Source organism: Hyperolius riggenbachi, chromosome 1 (assembly GCF_040937935.1).
Source record: "Hyperolius riggenbachi isolate aHypRig1 chromosome 1, aHypRig1.pri, whole genome shotgun sequence".
In the NCBI taxonomy this organism is placed as follows: Eukaryota; Metazoa; Chordata; class Amphibia; order Anura; family Hyperoliidae; genus Hyperolius; species Hyperolius riggenbachi.
In genome coordinates this window covers 645,679,215-645,696,513 of record NC_090646.1, presented here as the reverse complement: position 1 = coordinate 645,696,513, position 17,299 = coordinate 645,679,215, and the positions used below count along the sequence as shown (strand labels likewise).

Sequence of the window (17,299 nt, the reverse complement as noted above, 5' to 3'; positions counted from 1 at the left end):
TCGCTGCTGGGAATAGTGGTACTGTATAGCATTTCTGTACTGCCACTGTACTGCTGCCAGTCAGCGTGTACTGTAAGGATAAGTGAAATGAGGAAGAAATCCGGTGAAAGAGGAAGGGGCAAGGGAAGAGGTGTTTCCCCTGACGGTTCACGTACAGGCCACAGGGGAGCACCCAAGAAAACCCACTCAATACCGCCCATGTTGTCCAGGACAACAACCCTCACAAATCCAAAAGAACAGGACCAGATAATTACTTGGATGACCTCTCAAGCGTCCAGCAGTGGGTTAAGCAGCACCAGCACATCACGCACGAGGTCCGAGTCCTCAGCCAGTTACAAGGAGCCAGTGGGCACAAAGCTGACACAACTGGCAGCGACACCACGCACACAACTGCCAGATAACCAGTCCGATGAATTACCTCAGGACACAATGGGGTATTCGCAGGAGCTATTCCCAGCCCAACAAACTTCCACCTTTCAAAGGTCAATGGAGGAACAGCCAGAAATGTTGTGCCCGGATTCACAACCATTAACTGTGGGAAATGCACCGCGCACTGAAATATAAGGCGAGTCCGAGGAGGACTCGGAAACCCAAATCCCAGAGCAAGTTGGGCAGGAGGGGTTGCAATTGCAGGAGGTCGGCCGACAAGATCTGGAAGACGACGTTGGAGTGAGCTGCGCAGAGGTTGTTCTGGGGAGCTCTACTCCACGGCGGCGGCCCCCCACAATGACATATGACGAGTTTGAGGAGATGGAAGAGGAGGGTATGGACAATGTGGACATAGACCCAGATTTTGTTTGTGACCGAGAACATCGCCGTCGTAGCAGCAGCACAGATGAGTCTGTTGAAGAACCCATTGCTGCACGAGTTCGCCTTGTGCCACAAGGTAGGCGGCGCGCAATTTCAGGCACCACAAGCGTGGAAGTTCAAGTGAGAGGCAAAAGAGGAGCAAACAGAAATCGCCAGCAAGGCAGGTGCTCCAAAGTCTGGGCTTTCTTTGAAGACTGCACTGAGGATGTTACCATGGCGATTTGCAAGGTGTGCAAGACCCGCCTGAGCAGGGGGAAAAGTATTAACAACCTCTCCACCACCAGCATGAGCCGCCACATGCTATCCAAACATCCCACTCTGTGGGCAAACTCGGCAGGACAGGGTACCAGCAACACTGCCTCCCTTGGGTTCACCAGACTCACCACCAGACCCGCCTCAGCAGCAGCAGTAGCCCAGCCATTGCGTGGTTCACAACATTCACCAACATCAGACGACGCTGACACTGTCACTTTCCGGAGTAGTGCTCTTGAGGTCTCCCAGTGTTCATCAAACACAACAACCAACAGCCCTTCCGTGTGCAGCGCTACGGTTCAGTTGTCTGTGTCGGAGATGTTTGAGCGCAAGAGGAAATTGCCAGCAAATGACCCCCGGGCCGTGGCAGTAACAGCCAGCATAGCCAAGCTTCTGGCCTGCGAAATGCTGCCATATCGAGTGGTGGAGACAAACAGCTTCAAGGGCATGATGTCAGTGGCCATCCCACGTTACGTGGTTCCCAGCCGCTACCACTTTGCGCGCTCTGCAGTGCCTGAGTTGCATGAGCACGTGGTCAGCAAAATAACCCGAAGCTTGAAGAATGCCGTTGCCTGCAAGGTTCACCTCACCACTGACACTTGGACGAGTGCGTTCGGACAGGGTCGATACATCTCCCTTACCGCGCACTGGGTGAACCTTGTGGAGCCTGGCAGCGATTCCTCACCTGCTACGGCGCGGGTGTTGCCCACGCCGCAAACAGCTGCACCGCCGTCCCTCCCACTGGATAACAGCAGCACCTACCTCTCTGACTCCTTCTCCTCCAACGCATCTCAAAGCTGTACCTCATCCGGAAACGCTAACCCAGCAGCAGTAGGATCGTGGAAGCAGTGCAGCACAGCTGTTGGCATGCGTCAGCAAGCGTTGCTGAAGCTGATCTGCCTTGGGGATAAGCAGCACACAGGGGAGGAAATTTGGAAGGGAATAAAGGAACAGACGGATTTGTGGCTGGCACCGCTGGACTTGAAACCGGGCATGGTTGTGTGTGATAATGGGAGTAATCTCATTCGCGCTTTAAGGTTGGCTAAGCTGACACACATCCCTTGCCTGGCGCACGTGATGAACCTAGTAGTTCAGCGGTTCCTGAGGACATACCCAGGCGTGGCCGATCTTCTGTTGAAGGTGCGTCGAGTGGCCAAACATTGTAGAAATTCCAGTACTGCTTCGGGGGCACTCGCCAAGATGCAGGAGCGCTTCAATCTCCCCCACCATCGCTTGCTGTGTGATGTCCCTACGCGCTGGAATTCTACGCTGCACATGCTAGCACGCTTTTGTGAGCAGAAGAGTGCAGTGGTCCAGTACATGACGGCGCAGTACCGAGGCGCATCCGGACAGCTGCCAAGCTTCTGTGGATCCGATTGGGCCAACATGTTGGACCTCTGCCAAGTCCTCCAAAATTTTGAGCAATCCACGTTGCTTGTGAGCAGTGACAACTCTTCAGTCAGCATTACCATACCACTGCTGTGTTTACTGAAGAGGTCAATGTTGAAAATCAAGGAAACAGCTGTCATGATGCAACTGGGGGAATCTGAAGGAGAAAACGATCAGCGTGATGGTACCAACATCAGGCCATCCGCCTCAGGGAACGCTGGCCCCAGCAGCTATGACGAAGAAGAGGAGGAGGAACAGCTGGAGTTGGAGCAGGAATTTCATGCCACCACTGACGAGGGCCAGAGCGGTGCACGTTGGACTTCCACAATTCAGCGCGAATGGTCAGCAGAAGCAGACCAGGAGGAAGGTGACGACTATGATGCATCACAACAACTATCACAACGCTCACAAGAGGATGATGAGGATTCTGGTAGGACTCTGGCACACATGGCTCAATTCATGCTAGACTGCATTGAACGCGACCCACGCATTTGTGCGCATTCTGGACAACACCAATTACTGGGTTTATACCCTTCTGGATCCACGGTACAAACACAATGTTCCAAAACTGCTTGAAGAAAGAGTCAGACAGGTCAAAATGGAAGAATACCAGCAGGCCCTTGTGGAGACTTTAGAGAGGAGATTGACATCCTCCCCCTCCTCTAGCCAGTTGTACGCCGACAGACTGACTTCCGCAAACCCAGGACGACCAGGAGGGCAGCAAACAACGCAAGCCGCAGCTAGTGCCCAAAAGGGAATGGTATCGGCAGTGTCCTTGGAGTGGGAAAATTTTCTGACACCCATGCAGCAGCAGCCCACTGAACAGCAAGCGTGCAGATCCACCTCCAACACCGATCGCCTGGAGAAGATGGTCAAGGACTACATGTCAGATGACGTAGCTGTGTCGAACAATCCATCTGCACCCTTCAACTATTGGGTATCGAAGCTAGACACCTGGCACGAACTGGCAATGTACGCAATAGAGGTGCTGGCTTGCCCGGCAGCCAGCGTTATGTCGGAACGCTGTTTCAGTGCTGCCGGAGGCATCGTCACAGATCGGCGTATCCGCCTCTCCACAGAAAATGCAGACCGTCTGACTCAAATTAAAATGAATCAATCCTGGATTGGAAATGACTACGCAACACTCCAGGACCCCAACCAAGTAACATGACCAATGAACATCTGGGATGGTGTAGCGTTTCCGGTCCCTGTTTATTGAACCTCTCATCTGTATTACATTTATGACTGCATGGCGGCAAAAAGCATTGCTGCTATATCCGCACGCTTTTTGTCCTCATGCAAGGCCTGGGTTGTTGTGTCTCAAAAAGCATGGCCTTCTCCTCCTGCGCCTGCTCCTGTTCCATCACGTGTGCTGCTGCTGCTGCTGGGTTAGCGTTGCCGGTCCCTGTTTATGGAACCTCTTATCTTTATTACATTTATGACTGCATGGCGGTACAAAGCATGCTATCCGCACGCTTCTTGTCCTCATGCAAGGCCTGGGTTGTTGTGTCTCACAAAGCGTGGCCTTCTCCTCCTGCGCCTCCTCCTGTTCCATCACGTCTGCTGCTGCTGGGTTAGCGTTGCCGCGTGGTCCCTGTTTATTGAACCACTTATCTTTATTACATTTATGACTGCATGGCGGTACCTCATGCAAGGCCTGGTTTGTTGTGTCTCACAAAGCGTGGCCTTCTCCTCCTGCGCCTCCTCCTGTTCCATCACGTCTGCTGCTGCTGGGTTAGCGTTGCCGCGTGGTCCCTGTTTATTGAACCACTTATCTTTATTACATTTATGACTGCATGGCGGTACCTCATGCAAGGCCTGGGTTGTTGTGTCTCACAAAGCGTGGCCTTCTCCTCCTGCGCCTCCTCCTGTTCCATCACGTCTGCTGCTGCTGGGTTAGCGTTGCCGCGTGGTCCCTGTTTATTGAACCACTTATCTTTATTACATTTATGACTGCATGGCGGTACCTCATGCAAGGCCTGGGTTGTTGTGTCTCACAAAGCGTGGCCTTCTCCTCCTGCGCCTCCTCCTGTTCCATCACGTCTGCTGCTGCTGGGTTAGCGTTGCCGCGTGGTCCCTGTTTATTGAACCACTTATCTTTATTACATTTATGACTGCATGGCGGTACCATATGCAAGGCCTGGGTTGTTGTGTTTTACAAAGCGTGGCCTTCTCCTCCTGCGCCTGCTCCTGTTCCATCACGTGTGCTGCTGCTGCTGCTGGGTTAGCGTTGCCGGTCTCTGTTTATGGAACCTCTTATCTTTATTACATTTATGACTGCATGGCAGTACAAAGCATGCTATCCGCACGCTTCTTGTCCTCATGCAAGGCCTGGGTTGTTGTGTCTCACAAAGCGTGGCCTTCTCCTCCTGCGCCTCCTCCTGTTCCATCACGTCTGCTGCTGCTGGCTTAGCGTTGCCGCGTGGTCCCTGTTTATTGAACCACTTATCTTTATTACATTTATGACTGCATGGCGGTACAAAGCATGCTATCCGCACGCTTCTTGTCCTCATGCAAGGCCTGGGTTGTTGTGTCTCACAAAGCGTGGCCTTCTCCTCCTGCGCCACCCTCCTCCTGTTCCATCACGTGTGCTGCTGCTGGGTTAGCGTTACCGGTCCCTTTTCCTGGAACCTCTTATATGTATTACATTTATGACTGCATGCCGACAAAAAGCATGTTACCTGTGCAAAGAAAACAGACATTTCCCGCATTTAAAAGACAGTTTTCCCTTTGAAACTTTAAAATCGATTTTCTCAAAAACTATAACCTCTTTTTGCTAATTTTTTTTTCCTCTTGTACCCACTCCCAAGGTGCACATACCCTGTAAATTTGGGGTATGTAGCATGTAAGGAGGCTTTACAAAGCACAAAAGTTCGGGTCCCCATTGACTTCCATTATGTTCGGAGTTCGGGTCGAACACCCGAACATCGCGGCCATGTTCGGCCTGTTCGGCCCGAACCCGAACATCTAGATGTTCGCCCAACACTAGTCCCAGCCTTGTTTTAGCTTGAATAAGGCTGTTCCCCGCTTAATCTGGTCAAACCTGCAGTCGGGAACCGTATACGCAGGCGTGCCGCGGACCGGTTCCTGACATAATTGGCTGGCAGTGGTGGGAACGTTAAGTACATTAGTACGCAGTTTAGCTCGCTATTCTGAGTACTAAAGGCTGGAAGCTTGCTAGAAGCAACTAGCCTACAGAAGTCTACTCAGTGCAGAATCTATATACGTTTTTTTTTTGTTCAAAGATACACACTTGGTATTTTGCTTTCCCTTCCCCCCCCCCCCCCCCCCCCCCCCCTTTTTTTTTTTTTTTTTAATTTTTTGCAACACGATGGCTCAGAAAGCATCCAGCTATGTAAGGCAAAACAAGGAGATACTACTCAACCTGTGTGAGCACAAAGGCATCGAGACGGTGAGCGGCCAGACTAAGGAGCAGTTAGTTCGTGCGCTCGAGGAGTATGATGAGGCAGAGCAAGCCCGTGCTTCAACGTCAGCGGATGCAGCTCACGACACGCCAGAGGAGGCATTGCTCCCGCCACAGAATGCGAGTGGAGACGATGTCCTGGATGATCCACCGAACACGGAGATGACATCTCTGGAAGCTGATCTACAGCTCCTGAACTCGGCTGATCCTGAACTGCGCCTAAAGCTGATCCTACTGCACCGACAGGCAGAGAAGGAACAAGCGGCACAGCGACTCTAGGCAGAGAGGGAACAAGCTGCCCAGCGACTCCAGGCCGAAAGGGACAGACTCCGGGCAGAGGAGGGAAGAGCTGAACGGCAACACCAGCTGGAGCTGGCTAAACTTTAGCAGCAGAACCGGTCTGCTGGACCCGCAGAACGCGAAGGTGAGCGAGTCCACAGATCCCCCCTGGATAAGTTCCCCGCTATGGACAAGGACTCCGACATAGACACTTTCCTACAGGGGTTTGAAAGGACTTGTCGGCAGTATGGGGTGCCCCGTGAGCAGTGGGCAAGATACCTCACACCAGGGCTGAGAGGCAAGGCCCTGGAGGCGTTTGTGAGTCTCCCCCAGGAGGAAGAAACAGACTTTGAGGCAATTAAGAAAGCCATCATTGCACGATACCACCTCACGCCAGAGGTGTATCGAAAACGTTTCAGGACAGTGCAGCGAGGTCCTAATGACAGTTACCTGGATCACGCGTGCAACCTGCGCACTGCCTTCCAGCAGTGTGTAAAAGGACTGGCGGTTGAGACCTTTGATGCCCTGCAGGAACTGATAATAAAAGACCAGTTCCTCCACACTTGTCCTGTTGAGGTCCGGCAGTTTGTACGGGACCGAGAGCCGAAGACCGTGGATGAGGCCGCGAAAGTCGCTGATGCCTACACGTCCAATCGAGCATCTGATTTTCGGAGGACTATGGCACCCAGCTGGAAGGGAGAAAAGACTGCGAGACCTTCTCCTCTGAGCACCCTGCGAAGCCAAGTCCCGCAGCCGCCGGGAGGTAGAACAGCCACCGTTGACACGCGGAGATGTTTTGCCTGTAACAAACCGGGTCACATCAGTGCTACGTGCCCAGAAAAGAAGGAAGCCCCAAACTCTGGCGGGGCCCGAAATGCGTTGTGTGCCACCCAGAGCTGGGACAAGGTCCTTCAGCACCCAAGGCTGAGACACCAAAGTGCGCCCCTCCATCCCTCCACCCCAGCCGTCACACACTGATTGCTACTAGACTAAGAGGTGCCCCAGGGCCCCCAACCTCCCCAATGCCTTAATCTCTAGTTATCTGACTTGCAGTCACTGCCATGTATCCCCTTTTCCTATTTCTTTCTGCTTCAAACACAATTGGGAATGACAACTGAATGAATTGTGCGCCCCCCTCCTACAATGCGCCCTGAGGCTGGAGCCTCTCCAGCCTCTGCCTCGGCCCGGCCCTGGTGCCACCAGGAATGCAGGTAGCTATGCAGAGAATCTGCAACCTGTCACGGTTGGGGATACGGTTACCACCGGTCTAAGAGACACTGGAGCAGAGGTGACTCTAGTGCACCCCCAGCTTGTGAACCCTGAGGAGTACATTCCTGGCAAGACTATGGCTGTGAAAGGAGTTGGGGGTGTCACCCCCGCCATACCCACCGCCTTAGTCCACCTGGATTGGGGGGCCGGCAGCGGAATGAAAGAAGTGGGGGTAACGGATGCCATCCCCACGAACGTTTTGTTGGGTACTGACCTGGGACGGTTAGTGGCCCGGTATGAGCCTACTCCACACCCCATGGAGCCTGCATCCCCCGCAGAAGTTCCGGACTCTTGCAAGGTACTGTGTGATAATGCTGTGCAAGCGGGGAGTGCTGGTGAGGCCCCAGGGGCTACGGACTGTGTACTAGGAGCCAGCCCTAGTAAGTCTCCAGTGCCCAGGCCTGGAGGAGGACACGTTGTTAACATGAATGCAGATAATGTTGATGTAATATGTGATGTGTTGCATAATGACATGTGTACAGTGAACGCTCCGTCAGCTGCAGTGGTGACCCGAAGTGCTCACCGGGCTGCAGCAGACGAATTGTCCACTGAAGGGGCTGATGTCACTGGGTCGGGCTCTTCCACTTCAGAGCCTGGCTCTGAGGACCCAGAGGCCTCTCAGTTTGCCACCTCCCTGGTGCCTGTGGCCGACAGCGCTGAGTTCTCCGAGGCTGTGCGACTTGATAGCAGCCTGGAAGAGCTCAGGGGTCTGGCGGACAGGGCACCGGTGGAGGGCGACAAAGTGAGGGTGTACTGGGAGCACGGCAGACTGTACAGAGAGGTTACTCCCTCTGAGCTGTCTGGAGTGGAGGAGGCAGACAGGCAGTTGATTGTGCCCCACAGGTACAGGGAGCAGCTATTAAGAATAGCACATGAGGTGCCCCTGGCTGGTCACTTGGGGATCCGCAAGACCAAATCCCGGCTTGCACACAATTTTTATTGGCCCCACATGGGGACAGATATTGCAGATTTTTGCCGGTCTTGTGTCGCATGTCAGCGGGTCGGCAAAGCAGGTGACACAGACAAAGCCCCACTGAGGCCCTTGCCCATCATAGAGGAGCCCTTCCAAAGGGTTGCTGTGGACATAATTGGGCCTCTAGCAATACCCAGCAGCACAGGGAAACGTTTCATTCTTACGGTGGTCGATTATGCCACTCGCTACCCTGAAGCTGTAGCCCTGAGCTCCATACGGGCAGACAAGGTTGCGGACGCATTGGTGCGCATTTTCTCACGGGTCGGTTTTCCCCGTGAAATGCTCACCGATCACGGCCCGCAATTCATGTCGCGCCTAATGGAATGCCTCTGTAAACAAATGCAGGTAGAACACATCATGGCCAGCCCTTACCACCTCCAGACAAATGGGTTATGTGAGCGGTTCAATGGTACTCTGAAACAGATGCTAAGGGTGTTTGTTGAATCGCAAGGGAGAGACTGGGAGTGATACCTGCCCCACTTACTGTTTGCTTATCGTGAGGTGCCCCAGGCATCCACCGGGTTCTCGCCCTTTGAGCTCTTATATGGGAGGAGGGTACGCGGACCTCTCAATCTCATTCGAGAGGTCTGGGAGGGGCAGGATATGGGTCCCGGGGTCTCCATAGTGGAAAACGTTCTAAAGTTCCGGGAAAAGATGGACACCCTGGTGGGGTTAGTGCGAGAGAATCTGACTCAAGCCCAGGCCACCCAGAAGCAGTGGTATGACCACGGGGCTAGGGAGAGAGTTTATGAGGTAGGTCGCAAGGTATGGGTCCTAAACCCGATGCGACAGAATAAGCTGCAGGCCGCTTGGGATGGGCCCTATACCATACATAGGAAGATTAGTGATGTGACCTATGTGGTCGCGCTGGATGACCGAGGTAAGCAGCTGAAAACATACCATGTAAATATGTTAAAGGAACATCATGCTAGAACCGCTTGCGCTCTCCCTGTCTGCAGTTTGCTACCGGACGGTGAAGCAGAGGCCCTGGTTGACATCCTGGCCTCCACCCAGGAAACCGACTCTGTTACCAAGGTGCAGATCAATCCGGAGTTGACAGCAGAGCAGCAGGCTGGGCTATCTGATGTGCTGACCCTTTACCGTGGTACCTTTACAGCCCGCCCTGGTCTGACCAGCCTGGCTGTACACCATGTTGACACCGGAAATAACAAGCCGGTTAGACAGTCAGCCTATAGAGTCTCCCCTGAGGTTCAGGCCCACATCAGCAAGGAGATTGAGGAAATGCTGTCACTAGGGGTGATCCAACGGTCGCACAGCGCATGGGCATCACCTGTAGTGCTAGTACCCAAACGGGACCAGACCACTCGGTTCTGTGTAGATTATCGAAAACTAAATTTGATAACTGCGTCAGATGCTTACCCAATGCCAAGGGTCGACGAATTGTTAGATAAGCTAGCTGGTGCGCAATATCTAACAATCGTGGATTTGAGTCGGGGATACTGGCAGGTCCCTCTAACAGCTGAGGCACGGGAGAAGTCTGCCTTTATCACCCCCTCAGGTCTGTTTGAATTTAATGTAATGCCTTTTGGAATGAAAAACGCCCCGGCCACCTTCCAAAGGGTTGTAAATGGTCTCCTGGAAGGTTTGGAACACTGCGCTGTCGCCTACCTGGATGACATCGCCGTGTTTAGCGCCAACTGGAACGACCACTTAGCGCAGCTGTCACAGGTTTTGGGGCGCATCACTGCAGCAGGACTAACAGTCAAGCCTAGCAAGTGTCAGATCGGCATGAAACAGGTACAGTACCTGGGACATGGGGTGGGGGGGGGGGAGCTTCGTCCAGATACGGGGAAGGTAGATGCCATTGTGTCCTTGCCCACCCCCCAGACGAAGAAACAGATTCAGTCCTTCTTATTGACTGCGGGGTACTATAGAAAGTTTGTCCCCAACTACAGTGCCCTCGCCAAGCCATTGACAGACCTCACAAAAAAGAAGCTGCCCAAGCAGATTCTCTGGACACCAGAATGTGAACAGTCATTCACAGCTCTGAAGAGGGCCCTAGCCAGCCCTCCCGTGTTGCAAGCGCCAAACTTCAGCCGACGGTTTGTAGTCCAGACGGACGCCTCAGCCTTTGGCCTAGGTGCTGTATTAAGCCAGGTAAACCAAACTGGGGAAGAACATCCGATTCTGTACTTAAGTCGGAAGCTGCTACCCCGGGAGGTAGCTTACGCCACCATAGAGAAGGAGTGTGTAACGATCGGTGTCAGCAACCAGAGAGAGAATCTGATCCTTGGCGATCCGCAGTATCCCCAAGAATACAGATATACCCGATTATTGAGGATCTGCGGAATCGTCAATAATCAGATATGTCTAACCTCTAGACACCAGGGAGAGTGTAAGTGTTTGGTGCAACAGTAACAACTCTGAGTAAAGACCACCAGAGGAGCTGGTGGCCTATACTCCCGAGGAATTCACCCCTGAGCGGTGGGTGAGATTCCTGTAGCCTGTGGACCCCTGAGCGAGGGACCAAGGCTGGGGCGCAGGAAGCCCTGCTGCTAATATGTAAGGCTTTGCCCTGAACTGGGCTAACGTAACACAGTAATAACACAACCTAGTCTGGGTGTGAGGTCCGTATTCACAACACCCTGGAACTAGTCTGGAGTATAACATAAATGATAATACAGTTCCCTAGTCTTGGGTGTGAGGTCCGTATTCACAACACCCTGGAATTAGTCTGGAGCATAACATAAAAGATAATACAGTTCCCTAGTCTTGGGTGTGATGTCCGTATTCACAACACCCTGGAACTAGTCTAGAGAATACACAGAGGATACACAGTATTCCTAGTCTGGGGTGTGAGCAGAGGCGGGACAAGGTCCTCCAGCACCCAAGGCTGAGACACCAAAGTGCGCCCCTCCATCCCTGCCACCCCAGCCGTCACACACTGATTGCTATTAGACTAAGAGGCGCCACAGGGCCCAAAACCTCCCCAACACCTTAATATCTAGTTATCTGGCTTGCAGTCACTGCTATGTATCCCCTTTTCTTATTTATTTCTGTTTCAAACACAATTAGGAATGACAGCTGAATGAATTGTGCTCCCCCTCCTACACTGCGCCCTGAGGCTGGAGCCTCTCCAGCCTATGCCTCGGCCCGGCCCTGGGTGTGAGGGCCTTGATCTCAACACCCTGGAACTGGTCTAGAGAATACACAGAAGATACACAGTATTCCTAGTCTGGGGTGTGAGGGCCTTGATCTCAGCACCCTGGAACTGGTCTAGCAAATAATACCATACAATTAGTACATAAAGCTATCAAGAATCTGACTCAGTGTGGATTCCCAGCTCCAGCCGGTTCTGGCACACTGTCGGATCTAGCTAAGGTCTGAGTGCCTTCACGCAAGTGTTAGCAATGGCAGACAACCAGCAACTGACAAACAGCAGAATATATAGTTGCTGGACTCTGCTGCCCCGCCCGAACCATTCAGCCAATCATGAGTCCTACAGGAGTCAGCTGACCTTCCTGATCAGCTGACACTTCTCCTGCTGGTATAAAGGTCCTGCATTCAGGCCCGCGCGTGCATAGCTCTCCATCTGTCTAGGTGCACTAACAGACCCAGCCACACCAAGCACACGCCGCCGCATGCAAGCAGCCACTTTGCTGTCAGGACATGCAGCGGCTTTTCCGCATTCCACCATACTACCAGACGCGTGTCCATGCGTGCAAACCGCCGCTTTGGACGCGGAATCAGCCGCCTCGTTCTTGGCATATGCGGCGGCTTTTCCGCGTTTTCTCACAGAGTGCTTGGCAATTGTATGGGCCCTACAAAAGCTGCAGCACTATCTCTACGGTCGTGTATTCACCGTCGTAACCGACCACAACCCTCTTAGTTGGTTACATCGGGTTTCTGGGGACAATGGAAAACTGCTGAGATGGAGCTTAGTTCTCCAACAATATAGCTTCACCATTCAACATAGGAAGGGGAGCAATCATGGGAATGCTGATGGACTGTCCCGTCAAGCAGAACCAACAATGTAGGCGCAGGCAGGATAATCTGGGAAGATCATCTGCCTTGCCCCATTCTAAAGAGGGGAGGTGTGGTGATATATTGGGGTGCTGATGATGTTAGGAATAAAGGAACATATTCTTTCATTTTTCTGCCTGTGTTCCGTGTAGGTCTGCCAGAAGGGAGCTGTTACCTTAAGTTGCTTGGGGCAAGGAAATGGGTGATTGTCTTGGCCATATGAGGTGCTTTGAGTCTGTATGCAGTTCCTCTGAGAGTGCTAATGGGATTATCTGCCTGGTTTTTTTGAACTCAGGAGACGGCCCATTGTCTCAATACACAAAAGCAAGAGGACCAGAGTCTGGAGACTAACACAGTAACGTTTGAAATGTACATGACAGGCTATTAGAAATGGGTGAAGTCCTGTTGATACCATTTTTTACCTGTGGAAATTAAATCATTAGTGGAGGTGCAAAACTATACCCTGTAAATTACATCTAATAAAACGGAGACAGGAAAAAGCCTTAATCAAGTTTTCACCTGGAGTTGAAAGACTCACTTCACAATCTTTGATGTATAGACTTTTACCTGGAAATGGAATATGTCTGAGATTTAATTAAAACCTAGTTCCTCCCCTCCCCAAGGAAGTTGCAGCCTCCAGGCGTAGCTCAGAGTATAAAAAGCAGAGGCAGATGCCTAGTGACTATCTGCTCTTGGAGTTAGCGCATAGCTAGAGTTGATCTCGACTTCTGGTCGAACAAGCGGCATGCTCCTGCCGACAACGTTGAGACCTTCAAGTTGGTAACGTTTTTTTTAATCCCCATTTTTATTTTACGCAAATATCCGTGTGTGTTATCTTTGTAACTTTTATCTTGTAACTATTTTTACTTTGTTTTTTGTAATCTTTTGTATATATTAAGTTCTGCACTGTTCTATGTTTTTCTGGAATATTAAATTATTATTTAATAAGCTTGACTTCTGCTGTACTAAACTAACACTCATAGCCTAAAGGAGACTGCAGTGTAGCTGTGTATAAGTTTCATGCCTAATTGTACGCTTGGGCAACACTACCGTATGAAATTATAATTGCATTGTGTGTGGGGGCGTTTGTCATACGTTGGCCTAAGCGCGCAGCTGACCCAACGTATGAATAACGCCAGTGCGAGTAGCGACAGCAGAGTGGCTAACAGTATCGTTCGGAACGACTGTTATGGCCCATACTCACGAGGGACTTTTGTCGCCTCAACACACGGCACGCGCGTGTTGCGGCGACAGGTCGCTCGTGAGTATGGGCCGCCGCACGCGTGCGCACCCCGAACTGTCGCCCGCCGCTCATGTCGCCATGCGATTGAAAGTTTCAATCGCATGGCGACAGTCGCCGCCGCACCTCCCCCGCAACTGTCGCTAGTCCGCGTGAGTACGCGGACTAGCGACAGCAACCTCCATTGTATCATATGGAGCTTCCGGCGGGGGGAGGAGGAACGTCGGCGACAGCTTCCGCCTCGCCGCTGGTCCCTCTTCCGCGTGTGTACGCGGAGGGACCTGGCGAGAAGCTGTCGCCGGCCTGTCGCTAGCACGCTCACGTGTGCTGGCGACAGGCCACTTCTGCAGCCCGTGAGTACGGGCCATTAGTGGGTCTTTGCTTCACGACAGTGTAAGATTGCAACTGTGTGTGTGTGGGGGTGCGTGGCATTCCCGTATTTGGCCTAAGCGCAAAGCTGACCCGAATACGAAAACGCGGAGTGCGCGCTGAGGACTCAACAGCAGAGTGGAAGTGTCTAGCACCAGGAGATCGTGCAGCAGATAGAAACAGTCCCGGAACAGAAAGCCAAAACCTTCATTCTGCCCAGCTTCTCCGGGAACAGCTGCTGAGGTCAGAATGTATTTACTTTTCAAGTTCAGTGTTTATTTTACTTGAGGGGGGAGGTGGGTCAGAGTAATTGCTTACTATCTCTAGCCTAGCTGATAGCAAAATGCTACATTCAGTTAGGACTGACGGAAACCATGATGAAAGTCGTTTCCATTAAATCCGTTTGCAGCATGATTTTCTCCCAGATGTAGTCATCCTCCTGCTGCTGAGATTTCGGTGTGTGATTAAGCTCTTATACTTTGCATAGGAGCTCAACTATGGATGGTCATAGAAATAAGGAAGAAATGTGATCACAGTGGAAATGTGATCACGTTTCTAAGTGGAAAAGAGCCCTGAGGGCTCATTCATACTATGTGCATTGCTTTCAGTAACGACTCACTGCACAGTGTGAGATGCTTCACAGCACAGTGAGCTTTTGCAAGAATTGCATTGTAATGCAGCAGGAAACCTCTTAGCACATGACACGTGTTTTCCCGTTGAGCTCAAACATGTCACGGCTACCGATGTGTTATAGCACATTTCATAAGTCTGTAAGAAACGCATGCAGGAAATGACGTTTGTGCGTGTATTGTGAATTTTTACGTCAATACCTCGCCAATACCCTGCTTAAGGCAATATCTTGCTTATCAGAGCTGGCCAAAGCAGTGGCTAAGGGGGGGGGGGGGGGGGGCGCACTTTTGAGTCTTAGCCTCTGTTGCTGGAAAACCTTGTCCCGGCACTGCCTCTAGCTACTTAGTATTAAGTAGCCACGGGTACACCTGTGGCTACCTACACCAGGCAGGGGAAGTAAGAGAGAAGGGACAGTTGGGCCAGCCAGCACACTTGTGATGCGGTTTGACTAGGGTTTGTAGGTTCCTAGGGCAAAGTGTAGGGTGCCAGAACATCTGTGCCTATAGGCTCCTGTGATGTAAATCCAGGACTGAATAGGAGATTGCAAAGGAAGCCAGCTATTCCACACAGATGATACTCTCTGAAACCCATCATTCCAAAACCCAGTATTACACCTTCAAATGACATTTGGCCACATCAACTCAGACAAAGACCCTTCTTCAATTCATGTTTACTTCTAAGTTTTCTCCAAGTTGATAATTTTTCATCTTCTTATTTACCTTGTGTACTAATTACCTAGTGTACTAATAACACCTTTTGATGGTATGACTATTAGTATTAAGATTAGTGTACTCATATCTCAGTTCTTTTCAGTGACAAGACGTAACTGCACTGGACAGTTAACTCTTAATTTCTAACCTACAAGTGATTCAATACACACAATGAACAGTCACCGTGGGCCATACTGTATTCAGAAAATGCAGAACATTTTTACTGGTGTATCACTTGCCTCAGTAAATGTTGTTTTTATTCTTCCAGTTCTTCAACTATGATTGGCCTTTCAGTCTCCCCAGAGGTGGCTCTTGCAGATGAACAAGTGAAGATCCAAGTTTGGGGTCTACCACCACGAGAGATCATCACACTTAGAGCATGGGTGGAAGATGAGAAACGTAGACTATTCCACTCCAGAGCCTTCTACATGAGTGATGATGAGGGAAAAGTGGATCTTGAGCATACACCAGCCACTGGTGGAGACTTCTATGGTGTTTATCCAATGGGACTCTTTTGGGCCTTGAGGTCAACTAATAAAACTATAAGATTGATCAAGCGTGATGTTATTGGAAGTCCTTTCTATGTCCACCTGGAGGTCTACTGTCAAATTGTATTTAATCCCTCTCAAGATGATGTTCCTGTGGTCAGTAAAGTTATAGAAAGATGGTATGTGAGTCCCGGAGTCCAAAGAATAAAGATCAGAGAAGGAAGACTCCGAGGAGCTCTCTTTCTCCCTCCAGGTATGACCATAACTAAATCCATTTCTATGTGTTATAAGACTGATTGTTACCATGCGTTTAGTATTGCATTTACACATTATATAAAATGCTTTACAGACTATTTCAAACAATGCAGCATTGCAGAATAACTCTCCACAAGAATTCCATCTGGCAGAGTAAAACTCTAGAACAGTCATGGCTAACCTTGGCACTCCAGCTGTGGGGGAACTACAAGTCCCATGAGACATTGCAATAATCTGACAGCTCTAAGCATAACTCGGGGAGGCAGAGGCATGATGGGATTTGTAGTTTTGTCACAGCTGGAGTGCCAAGGTTAGCCATCACTGCTCTAGAATATACGGTTGTCTGTGTCCCTGACAGAGATGGAGAGAAATGTTAAGAGAATGGGCACAAAGCAGAAAAAGAAAATAAAAAATCTAATTAAGATCTCTAATATTCTCTTTAATTATGATTTCAACAACTTCAATGAAAGCATGTATGGTGTCACTTTTCATTTTGCAGGAAAAGGTCCATTCCCTGGAGTCATTGACTTATTTGGTATAGCTGGAGGTTTGGTAGAGATTAGAAGCAGCCTCCTGGCCAGCCGCGGGTTTGCCTGTCTTGCCTTGGCCTATTGTGTGTATGAAGATCTGCCCACTTTTCTGCTAACTGTAGACCTAGAATACTTTGAAGAAGCCATCCATCTTCTAAGCAGTCATGCAAAAGTAAGTGCTAGGAATAATCTAATACAAGGCCTCTCACATTTATAGAAAGTATGATTGTATAAGTGTTGAATGAGATGTGGGTATGGGGTCATCACAAAGAAGCTTTGGAATGCACAGAATATGCTTGTGAAAATTATTACTATTATTGACGATTGACACACGCCAGGCATAGAGCAAGAAACAAATACAGGTCCTTCTCAAAAAATTAGCATATTGTGATAAAGTTCATTATTTTCTGTAATGTACTGATAAACATTAGACTTTCATATATTTTAGATTCATTACATACAACTGACGTAGTTCACGCCTTTTATTGTTTTAATATTGATGATTTTGGCATACAGCTCATGAAAACCCAAAATTCCTATCTCAAAAAATTAGCATATTTCATCCGACCTATAAAAGAAAAGTGTTTTTAAAACAAAAAAAGTCAACCTTCAAATAATTATGTTCAGTTATGCACTCAATACTTGGTTAGGAATCCTTTTGCAGAAATGACTGCTTCAATGCGGTGTGGCATGGAGG

General features: G+C 50.3%; 2 protein-coding genes across 4 annotated transcripts in view; one reads left to right on the top strand and one right to left on the bottom strand.

Annotated features, from left to right (window-relative positions):
• LOC137531174 (acyl-coenzyme A amino acid N-acyltransferase 1-like) overlaps window positions 1-17,299 on the bottom strand; it is a 108,378-nt gene that overhangs the window by 69,124 nt on the left and 21,955 nt on the right. The gene's annotated exons all lie outside the window — the stretch shown is intronic.
• The window catches only part of LOC137531138 (acyl-coenzyme A amino acid N-acyltransferase 1-like), an 81,884-nt gene that overhangs the window by 58,348 nt on the left and 6,237 nt on the right, over window positions 1-17,299 (top strand). For all 3 annotated transcript variants that reach the window (XM_068251363.1, XM_068251364.1, XM_068251365.1), the window contains 2 exons: window positions 15,598-16,070; window positions 16,572-16,774. In XM_068251363.1, coding sequence (XP_068107464.1) covers window positions 15,598-16,070; window positions 16,572-16,774 — 676 coding nt within the window. The remainder of the gene's footprint in view (window positions 1-15,597; window positions 16,071-16,571; window positions 16,775-17,299) is intronic.